Below are 12,111 nucleotides of genomic sequence, written 5' to 3' on the forward strand. Positions count from 1 at the left end.
AGGAGTTGTGGAAAAAGGCAAAGCAGGAAATTGTTCTGTCTCTGATAAAGATTGATGATCACATCCTATAAATGCCAATAGAAATCAAACAAACAAACAAACACAAATAAAAAGTAAAAATTAAAAAAAACAAGAAGAGAAAAATATTTTAAAATTGAATGATAATATTCTAACAGTCCTGCCTACTCAATTTTAAAATTTGTCATTTTCAGGAGGTAAAAATCATAGTCACTATTGTTAACGTTAAAAAATCAACAATGTACTTACACAAGGATAAAAAATACATTCGAAATCTTAAAAATTATCTAGTCTGGCAGCAACTTTCATTTTTAATAAGTTTTAAAGTGCGGCTATGTGGTCTTGTGGTCTGCGATATGGCTCTTTCCTTCCGACCAGAAGGTCCTGGGTTCGAGTCCCGTGAGGCACATGGTGCAGTCCTTGGAAAAGACTTTTTACTCACATTCTCTCACCGCACTCAGATGTAAAATGAATACCTGGTTGTCAACAGCGTTGTCTCTGCCCAAAAAAATTGTAATATCGCCTAACAGGCATCATGTCTCGTTCTACACGTTACGTGTTGCTTTTGGTCAAGACTCTTTGTAAAGTGCTTTGAGCACATTTAGTGGATATTGCGCTATATAAAAGCTCTAGTTTTTTGTTTAATGACTTAGAGATGCCCGTGTAGAATTGAATTTGGAATCAAAATTTCCAAATTCTACAAATAATTCCCAACAGTTGGCAGCTCCGTTCCAATAAAAAGCCTTATCGACTCACCCAGTCATCTCTAGCTCCGTATGCACCGGCCAAAGGAAGTGTGGCGGCCCTTGGGGCCATGTAGGATGGACCATAACCAGGCTTGGGGGCTGTGGACGAGTTGTACATTGTATAAGAACCACCACTCTGATATGATTTCATAATGACTCAGGAATGAATACAGGCAATAAATTTGATGAGGTTGATTATAGTTATGTTTGTTTTCTGACTGTTTTTTTTTAAGAATGTTCTTTTAAGATGAGTTTTGAAGAATTTTACAAAATTTAAATATCCATTCATATTTTATAATGTTAAGTTAAATTTTCTTTTTAGCTGTCATCAGAGAAATAAAATTTAAAACCACAAGTGTATGAAAAATATGTGATCATCCACATGACATGCTATATGTCGTTCATCTAAAATTCTAGTCTCCACCGAAAAAAAAGAAAAAAAAAAAAGGCAGTCAATAGGGGATCCCAATATAGCATGAAATGTATCACACATCATTTTAGTTTCGTGTTTTAAAAGTTTATAAATTTAAAAACAAATCTTATCAATGTGTTATCAAAATTGGATAAACTTTACACAAATGTTGACAGGTCATTTACATGTACATGTCATTTAGAGCCACGAGTTATCAACGTTTTATTTTGTATTTTTGTTGTTGTTTTTCTTTTGTATTTTTTGTTTGTTTAGGTCACCCAAAAACCAAATATGAAAGCAATAAAATTTAAAAACAAAATAATTTTCAAAATGAAGGAAAAAATGAAATAACCGATTTCAACATCAACATAATCTGAAAATTTTTTACTTATTTACCCTTTGTTGGACTAAAAAATAAAAAAAATAACGTCATCTGTGCTAGTCAGACCGTGATGGAATGTTCTGGACGATCAAGTATGAAAAATGAAATAAGAAATTAAAGTAGATTCGCTTAAAAGAATGTAAGTTATCAAAAACATGTCTTGAAGTATTTGGTGTGAACGAAACAGCTTGGTTAATAGACTTTTTATGAATTCAACAGCACAAGTTAAAGCATTAGGTCATATTAGAAAGAGAAAAATTAAATGAAAAAAAAAGGAGGGGGGGGGGGGGGGGGGGGAAAGAGAGAAATAAAAAAATATTAAATTTCAATTTTTTAAAAAACAAGCTTAGGAAACTAATCTCATTTAATTTGTTGTGTCTATTTTTGAGATCATAACAACAAATTTTTTTATTTTTTTTTAATTAAGAAGAAAAAAAAAGAAGAAAAGAAGGTTTGGCAATGAATACTAACTTGGTAAATTAGCTAATGTAGATGCAGATCTGTAAGCTCTGATGTCATTGTCGTCCCAGGCGTACCGAGGCCTGTCCAGGAATCGGGAAGGTGCTGAAATTCAACATTTATTTCTAATTAATATTCAATCTCTAAGCCAAGAATTTCAATCCATTATATTATGCAAATGGAATTTGTTTTGTTTTTTACCCCCTGGAATCTTGCGTTTAAATGTTCATATTCTAGAGAAAAAAAAATTTACAAAAAAAAAAATATCCCTTTATTCATCCAATCGGGATAATTTGTCTTAAGGGCCTATTCCAAGATGCAGTGCAGTGCATTGCCGCAAATTAAGCTAGGGCAAGGTGACTTGATCAAGTCTACATAGCATAGCAATATTCAAACTCAGTACATTTCAGGTACAAAGCAAAGACCGTACCACTGAGCAATGCTGCCCCATGCAGATGGATTTAAAGGCCTAGGTACTAATGATTAAATAAAATGGCCAAATCTGTGTTGAGAGGGACATTAAATTAAATCCTAAAACATTTTTGATTAAACTGTCTTTATCTAACTATAAACTTGACTCAAGTTTACACCACCCACACCACACAAACTCACAGGCAAACATAGGAGATTGGTAACGAGTTCTGTATCGGGGTTCGAACTTAGCACTGGGTACTCTAGAGGCTTTCCATGGATCCAGGGGTTGGTACGGTTTGGCTTTCAGGCCTTCCAACTCTCTGTAAATCACCTGAAAATGTGGGAGAAATAGAGGCCAATGAAAAAAGTAAGAAAATCATCAAGAGTTTCAAGCACTTTTCGTGACAATAAAACCTGTTGTTTTTTTCATTACAATATGGATAGGAATACTTTATTAACAAATTGGAGGAGGAGTAGGAAGAGGGGAAGGAGAGAGAAAAGAGGAAGTGGAGGAGAGGAAAAAGTAAGAATATTAATAATATAATAATATAATATACTTATATAGCGCCCATTAATCCACTGACAAGTGCTCTATGGCATTTAACAATCACTCAGACTATATAGACTATCATACACACTAACGCACGTACACCCATACACTCAAATCCACAAACGGAGGCTTCTCCACATACACACACGAAAACTCTATTACATACACATAACTATATCATCTATCCTAAATTAAAACATATAAATCACATCAATTGTCAAAATAATCTCTTCTAAATACTTCCGTTTTTAATTTCTTTTTAAACACATCAAAATTTTCACTGTTTTGGGTTTTGTATGAAGAGGAGAATCTATGCCTACCTCAGATGCTATTTCATTTTTATAAATAAATGAATTTTCACTGATTTTCTTTAGAAGTGAACAATAAAACTCTTATTGATATAAACTGACCATGAACAGTATATATAACCCTCTCCATCTTCCAACCCTAAAAAAATAGTAAGAAAAACAAATAAAAAAACACGGGAAAAGAGCAAAGAATGGATTCAAATCTGCAACCCGTTGCTCCACCAAGAAAAAAAGTGCACAAAATATAAATAAACATTTTTGTAACCTAATACCACAGAAACATTATAAATAATAGCCAAGAAATTAAATTGCATTTATCACAGTACAATTATAAACAATAGTAGCCAAGTAACTAAATTGCACCAATCTAAATGTGAAGAGTGTTACTCGAAGTCGACTCAATTCTGAGGACTTGTATTCAAGGTGGACAGATTTGTTGAATGTGGCAGCCATTGTATGTGTTTAGGCTGAAGCAGTTGTTTGATTATCATAGCTTGAAGGTGTCTAATCTTACAACGTTAGGTTGGTTCAAAAATCCCTATTTTGAGGGGAAATAGAAATATTTGGTCAAATTGGACGAAGAAAGAAAACATTTTTAAAAAAGGTGATCTGTGTCACAGTCAAGGTTACCTGTCCAATGCCACTTTCATCCTTAATTTTAGAAATCTCGTGCAGCTCCCTCTGGATGCGTGGATCCTCTAGCACTTCATCCTCATCATCGTCGTCATCGATATTCACGCGTTTTTTACGCTCTCTCACTGGAAATGGAAAGAGAGAAAGTTTGACCAGTGGGGAAGAAAAGTGTATGTACAAATATATTTAGGTTTTCAACATTACAATAACTATGATCAAATTTGCCACCAGGCTATACTGCTTTAAGATCATTTCAGCATCTGAAAAAAGGAAGATCGTTGTATACCAGAGAGGTTTCGAATCTAGAGCTTGTCTACACTAGCAAGCTCCAGTGAAACAAAGAGAGCAAGTTGAAAAAGTAAGCATCAAGTAATAAACAAAAATGAATATAACAGCTTCAAAATAGAACAAAATACCATACACAGAATGTTTCGGGCTCAAAACACTTCTTCAGCCAACAACAACAAAAACAATTAAAATAATAAAAACATTTTATACTCATTTCTGTATATGACTTTTTACAGTCCACAGCTTCTTGCAGCTCAGTACAGCAACACTTTCAAAATTATACCCAAAGGCAATCTATCGATATGTCTATTTTAGGATTACAGAAAAATCCCTCACAGACACAAGCACGTAGACCCACTCAAAAGGGACAAACTATAAATAAATAATGTATATAGCAAGAATTATGAAAAAGAACATTCTTTACAAAGAAAAAAAAAATTATGGACCCCTACCCTAAAAATGGGGGAAAATATATATGAGTTTTCCTTCTTATTAAAGAGCAAAGACAGGACTAAGGCAAACCAAGGCAGATGAGGAGAGCACCGTGGAAAGGGAAAATAAAGAGGAATAGAAGAGACAGTAGAGTTTACTACAAGTCAAACTAACAGATAAACAAACATGAGAATTAGCACATTGGTGGGACTTGAACACAGAATACAAATCAGTGATTGTTATTTTAGAATATACCCACTTGTCACTTATAACAGAAAGAGAAATTAAAATTCTAACTTGTACGAGTGTCAAGAATCAAATGAGTTAATTATCACAAATTACATTCAAAGAAGTGCTTTTAAAAATTTGATAATTTGAGGTCAAGACAAAAAAACCTGAATGAAAATCCAGCCTTTCCGATATTTCATAAATAAAATATCCCACAAATGTCTTTACTTGAAAATATTCTAAAAAACAAAATTCTTCATAAACGTGAAACCATTCAGATCACTCGATCATCAATTCAAGAAGAACTCACAAAGCTCTGGTAAAATGGCTGCTGGTGAAGCAGGGCCCGGCCAATCATCCCGTTCAATCTTATCAGGCTCATCTGGCCGTTTGGGCTTTGCACTGGGGAACATGCTCATCCGCACGGCCTCTTGGTTACGTACATCAGCCGGAGAGGAACTGCGACGGACCTTGACCACCCTTTGTACAGATGCTGTCAGTGATAATATTTGAGAATACATCAAAAAGTTTATGCCACAGAAAAGTTATCATAGAGATCTTGCCCCATAACTTTATATAATCATATAACCACAGTTTTATATTGTAAAGGGCCGCTGAGCACTTATGTGGAAGTTGAGCGCTATATAAGTAACTTATTATTATTATTATTATTATTATTATTATTATTATTATTATTATTATTATTATTATTATTATTATTAATATTATTATTATAATCATTATTACTATTACTTTTATTAACTTGAATGGTAGAGCATTTAATTTCCGAGGGAACAAACAAAATCTAAAGCAGGGCCTTGTTTCTGACCCCTCTGTCCATCCAGTAATGATTGGGTAGTTGGGTCTATTAGATCTGGGAGAAAGTACATTGCATTATACTAGCAAACATACTAAAATGGTGGAAAGTAATCAACTGTTAAAATTTTTTAATTGTTATAAATTAAAAAAGAGAATACATGTGAATTACAATAATCATTTTAGTATGCTCTTTCTTTAAAGCTGATAAAGAATCAAATGCCCCCCCCCCCCCCCCTTGAATAACTAGATGAAAAAAAAACAAAGCAATATAATAAAGCACATAATAGAACAAAATTGTGAGGTAATCACAGAGGTAGAGAAAATTTAAGTGATATGTAAATATGATTCCAACTCACTGAGGGCTGACATTCCTGTCCCTGGAGAGAAAAACACAAAATAAAAAAAAATTGATAGACTTGGAATTGAAATGGACAATAGAAAATTAGTTGGTTTCAACAATTTGTTAAATTTAGAAAAATCATAAAAACGTATGTCGTGATTTACTTATTAAATGTGTTAATCATCGCCAGTAGCCAAAAGAGAAACAAAAAATTCACAAAGAAAAAAAATAGTCATGTAAACCATGTTAATATTTGTATGTTGTTGTGATGAAAGGTGTCTGTTGTCCTGCTGATTGTTCTCAAGATAAGAGCAAAAATAATAAATAAATAACTTATTTTAAAAACCCTGAAGAACATGAGAATTTGGTGAACTGAAATACCTGTAACCTTTTCGCTAATTGAGATATGTTAAAAAATTTAACTCGATTTTATTCAGAAAAGCTACAATTTTTCACCCTTTTGCCAGGACACAATTGTGCAAATGGTTTTATTGAAATTTGATTTTGTAAAAGTCGTGGGAAAAAAAAGGAATTTATTAATTTCTTGTGACCATAAATAAACTCAAAATATTAGCAGTTACAAATTCACAGCCTTTTAGGAGCGGAGATTCTAAACTGCAGTTGTCAACGTCAGAAATCTTGGGAGCCAAAATAAATCCTTCATTTATGCTTGTGATTCCCTATCTTTATCTAGATCTCCTTTCATGTTACTATTCATTGATGCTTGATTCACGGATTATCCATTTCGACCATCAGTTTGAATTACAACAAACAGTTTTGATGCTGTTTAGAAAACGTTAGCAATGGGTGGGTGTGGTCTCGTGTTATGATGACAGAGATTTAACAAAATACACACATAACAAAAGCGGTTGAAAGGATTTTATTCTTTTCAGTCTACATTTTCTTTTCTATTTTTCCCCCCCGTGTCTTATGAAATCAATCATGAACTGAAGACCTCAGTTCTACAAGTACAAAAGTCACATTTTTGGAATTTTACTCGCCAATTATTTTCAATAATAAATATACTATATACCCCTATCCTCAATGCTACAATTTTATTTTTGTATACTCTCTATAACCGAAACCAAACTTTAACCTCCATATTCTCAAAAAAGAACTTCCTAAGGCTTAGTATTTTAATACTAAGCTCTTCAATACAATAACACTCTTTTAGATATGATCTCAATGAGGATTTTTTTAAACTTCTAAAATAAAGATATCTATTTTGTGATTTGATGAATGAAACTTCATACCTTTTTTCTTAAGAAAGGATGGTGGTTCTTTTGCATATGTGAAGTTTGCTGTGGAAATAAATGTAAAATAATGAAAAGAATTGTTATCTTGGCATGAAGTGCTCTTAAATTTAGGAGTCCTTTTTTTATCTTCCAAATAATAGAGAAAAAAAAAATACAATGTAAAGCTGCAAGAAAACTGTACTAACCCTTCATAAAATTCTAGCTTTGTCATCAAATCTTTAATATCAACATTTTATTTTTTTTATAACTGTGAAATAAAATCTCTTCGGAAAATCTATATAAATTCAATAATATGAAAACAGACAGGACTACGAGAATCATTTTAACATGCTGAATCCCAAAAGCGAAAAAATGTATACTTACGAGGTCGATGGAAATGGCTACCAGTTTTTCCATCTTTCTTATCATTAGCATTGAGACTGGCTCTGTTCATATAAGATGCTTTCCCGGCATTTAACCCCAAGTAGCTGGTATTGTAGAATCTACCAAAATTGGGCTCTGACCGCCTCCCATCTGAGTCCTGATGAAAATAATACAGCAAGATAAAAAGTAAAATAATGATAAATATTATGTTAAATATTCCAAACAGATAATAAAACCTGTATATTCTGCCACTCCAGAGTGCAGTTCCATTGTGTGCATCAACATGATTAACCGTAATCAACAAAGACAATCAAACAAACAAACAAACAATCATGCAACAGTGACAACAATCCCAGATACAGTTGGACCTCTCTAATCGGGAAATTTCCATCTCTGCCAAAATTGTCCAGAGAGAGGTGAAGAATGTTTCATTTGTCCCACAACCCTTGGAGTATTATAAAGCCCTGCTGTAATGCCAAAGCAATATCTCTAAATGTGTTGATATGAAATAAGACTGGGTAAGAAGAGAAGACTTCAAAAGAGCTGGTATACCAACGATTCGTTCATTCTTTGTATTTTCTTAAGAATTATCATTTTTTTCTTCTTCATTTTTCCTTTGGGGACGTGGGGGTTTTGAGGTGTTTGAGATTTCAACAAAATACTTTTAAGTGCAAAAACAAGTCGCCCAATTACTTCCATTTTGTCTGTGATATCTTTATAAACAAAATTCTTTCACATCATGAACCCCATGCAATAAGCTGTTACTGTTAATTGAATTCTACTTTTTCTTGTATGACAGGAGTTAATGCACTTTACACACCAATAATTCGATCAAGCCAAATGGCCAATCTGAACCAGCGACCACCTGAGCTCTAGCCCTTCAGTCTAACCAATTGGCCAATCCGAACCAGTGACCACCTGAGCTCTAGCCCTTCGGTCTAACTAATTGGCCAATCCGAACCAGGGACCACCTGAGCTCTAGCCCTTCGGTCTAACCAATTGGCCAATCAAAGTCAAGAATGATGTCATATTTGTGTATTTGTGAATTGGTAGACACTAGACACTTGATTTACTCCAACACATTTGGTGGTAACGACAGACATCCAAAGCGATGTCAACTGGATATACATAGTTGTCAACAACTTTTTATCAAAGCATTGCACCATCGATTGTTCACACAAAACAGTAGTCCCACCCATGACTATAGTAACTATAGTACTCTAGTCGATCATGGTCCCACCCCTTTACTAGTAATACTTGTAATGCCCATGTGACAAGACGTGAAATGACGGAGCCAGGCTTAGACTCGAAGTGTCAATACATTGAATAGCCCTTAGCCTCCTTAGAATGGTATGCCTCATCCCCCTTTTGAATTTGACTGGAAATGTCTGAGACTCGTTTCAAATCTCAGAAGACAAAAGACAATGACATACTAATAGACCACATAGCCACATAAGATTTTGAGGTGGAGAGTTGGAAAAGTTGCAATCAAATCGTCACTTTGAATGTCACGTTCAGAGAAATCTTATTGTCCTAATTAGCCAAGGACCTTTTCCAAATTAGAGGGGTGAATTATAAAGAGAAAAGAAAAATCAATTCCCTGGAACTTTCTCCCAATTTACTGGGTTTTCAAATTTGGAGAGGTTCCCGATTTCGAAGTCCCTCTGTATCAGCATTGTCATAATTGTAGTAAACAAATCAAGAAACTGGAAGTAAGAGTGAATTTCACATGCACAGTGAAAAAGAACTGAACTTATTCTAATCATGGCATCAAATAATCTATCCAAATAATATATATCTTTCTCAGTCTCTCTCTCTCCCTCTCTCTCTCTCTCTCTCTCTCTCTCTCTCTCTCTCTCTCTCTCTCTCTCTCTCTCTCTCTCTCTCTCTCTCTCACATTTCTTTTTTTTTTTTTTTCTCTAATTCAATTCATCGATAAATGTCACAACGTGAGCTCAAAAGACCACTGGCTGGGAAATTAACCACAATCAGTTCAGTTTTGTGACTAATGTCAATCACGATATATTTTGACAAACAGTGGCACCAGAAAGATGGCAACAACATTTCATTACTCTGATCAAGATGAAGGGACAAAGTCATATTACTATATCATGGTTTATACCTAGCACTAACACTTATTAAATGTCCCAAATCTACTGAATCCTAAAGCCGACCATTTCAGAACGATTATCTTTGCTGTCTATAATTATTCTTCTTCAACATCACAGCATTTAGGGGCAGTGTGGCTCAGTGAGGTCTTTGCTTCGTACCCGAAAGGTACAGAGTTCGATCACCCGCCGATGCGCTGTGTGGCCCTAGCTCAATTTGAGGCGCTGCACTGCGGATGTCGCCTGAGTTATTCCAGTCTTCCCTTGGAATAGACCCTAGAAACAAATATCCCCTATGGGATGAATAAAGAGAACTTTATTTTATTTTATTATATATATATATATATATAATATATATAATATATATATATATAATATATATATATATATATATATATATATATATATATAGACTGGCTCATTCAAAATGAGATTTTAAAAATAATATGCATATTTGAAAATCCTTCCCATTCTGATAGACCTCTCAGAAAAATATATATGACAACTTGTGAATTCTGCTGCTGCGCTAAACAATTAAATTGTTGAATTTTAACAGATAGAAATATAATATTTATAATGTCTTTCCCTTGAACAAATTACCATGATGAGACATAACTTACCGACTGGCTTCGTTTGTTAAAGGTACTGTTGGTGGATACAGAGTTATAAGAGGCTGTAGGACTGGGGGGCTGCGAGATGATGATGATGATGATGACACAGCACACAAACACCAACCATTATAGAGTCACCATAAAACCAAGGGGGGCAAGTGAGATCAATCAATGGATGCAACAAGCACAAGAGGAAAATCAATAGAATTGGAAAATAATGAAGGAAGTGAAAAAAAAAAACAAAAACAAAAAAAAAACAAATAATCAAGCAAATGATTGTAATTAGTCCATGCGCTAAAAGTATGTGTGTTGGTGTGACAAAATAGTATATCAAAAGTTGCGGTAGTTTTGTTTTTGTTTTTTTTTCTTCAGATGTATGAAGAACAGTTTAGAATACTTTTTAAAAATCGTAATTTTGCTCTGATATGCGTGATTATCAAATGGATATCTCACGACCAAATAGATATCTCACGATTTTGATAGATACTTAAAAAGGTTTTTATTTTTTACTTTATTTTATAATGAAGACACTCAGTGGTAGATTTCTCTAATATTTAATCACAACGTCAATTTCTAAATGGGTTATCTAATTCTTTATTTATGAAAGAATATCTTCAAGCAGGAGGTTCCAATAGGTCAATTGTTAGAGCACTCGCTTCACACGCAAAGGGACCAAGATCGATCCCAGGTGAAGTTGAGATTTTTTCTGACCCCCTCTGTCCACCCAGCAGTGATTGGATAGCTGGGTCTGTTAGATTTGGTGGAAAGTACTTTGCGATAGACTAGTATAGTATCCTATCCAAAGGGAAGCAAGTAATTGCTATTGTCCATTTCATGCTAGAGAAACCAGGATTAACTCCTGCTCCATGGATCTAATAGCTCTGAAGGACTACTTTTTTTTTTTTTTTAATTTACCTTCAACCAAAAAGCAATCGTATCATTTATTTTCTATTTCTTTTTAATTTTCCAATTGGACGTACTGTTTACTGTATTCACGTTTCTCTCGCAGCATTTGAAATTTTAAAAAAATCAAACTGCATTTTTTACTTAGACAAAATTGCCTAATTCAGTTACATCAATATCCTGAATTCATACTTTTCTCCAACTTTCGATTGGTTTTGTCAGACCAACAAACATATTGAAATGAGTATTAAATCATAAATATGGGTAAAAAGGAAGATTTATTTCAGTATATTTTTAAAATTAAAAAAAAATAAACCCCCATATGAGTAGATGCACCATAAAGCCAATCATATATATATGTTAATATTGCCAACTTAATAAAAAAAAATTGAGAAAAAAAATCAAGAGATCGTAGTTTTTAGAAATCCTTATTTCTTTTTTTTTTTCTTTTCTTTTTTTTTTCTTTGGAGCATCTTTTTTTTCTTAGTAAAATAGAGTTGCATTGGCAGTAAAACTAAGGCATTATGGAAGCAAATTAAAACTGGATACAACGACTTAATTTGAAATGTGTTTTTGTGTAAGCGTTTCTACTCCTTTACAATAATATGTTTAATTGTTGGTCTGTTGTTACTTCACTTAGTTTTGCTATGTCGGACTGATACACAATCACAATACGTTATTTCATCGCACCTTGTCTGTCAATCACAACACGTTATTTGTGCACCTTGTCTGTCAATCACAATACGTTACTGCGCCGTATATGTCAACTGCTGCACAATCACAACGTTACTTTGTGCACCTTGTCTGTCAATCACAATACAATACTTCTTTTACTGCGCGG

General features: G+C 33.7%; 1 protein-coding gene across 2 annotated transcripts in view; it reads right to left on the reverse strand.

The window, feature by feature from the left end:
* Nucleotides 1-12,111, reverse strand: part of LOC144964501 (uncharacterized) — an 81,331-nt gene that overhangs the window by 5,611 nt on the left and 63,609 nt on the right. Inside the window, exons 4-12 of one of the 2 annotated variants that reach the window (XM_078898871.1) lie at nt 10,377-10,445; nt 7,649-7,805; nt 7,283-7,330; nt 6,046-6,066; nt 5,181-5,363; nt 3,920-4,047; nt 2,630-2,762; nt 2,030-2,122; nt 775-863 (exon numbers count right to left, since the gene is read on the reverse strand). In XM_078898871.1, coding sequence (XP_078754997.1) covers nt 775-863; nt 2,030-2,122; nt 2,630-2,762; nt 3,920-4,047; nt 5,181-5,363; nt 6,046-6,066; nt 7,283-7,330; nt 7,649-7,805; nt 10,377-10,445 — 921 coding nt within the window. The remainder of the gene's footprint in view (nt 1-774; nt 864-2,029; nt 2,123-2,629; nt 2,763-3,919; nt 4,048-5,180; nt 5,364-6,045; nt 6,067-7,282; nt 7,331-7,648; nt 7,806-10,376; nt 10,446-12,111) is intronic. The other variant, XM_078898872.1, reaches the window with a different exon arrangement.

The sequence above is a fragment of the Berghia stephanieae genome, chromosome 2 (assembly GCF_034508935.2).
Source record: "Berghia stephanieae isolate SIO BIC M18660-M18661 chromosome 2, UCSD_Bste_1.3, whole genome shotgun sequence".
NCBI lineage: Eukaryota > Metazoa > Mollusca > Gastropoda > Nudibranchia > Aeolidiidae > Berghia > Berghia stephanieae.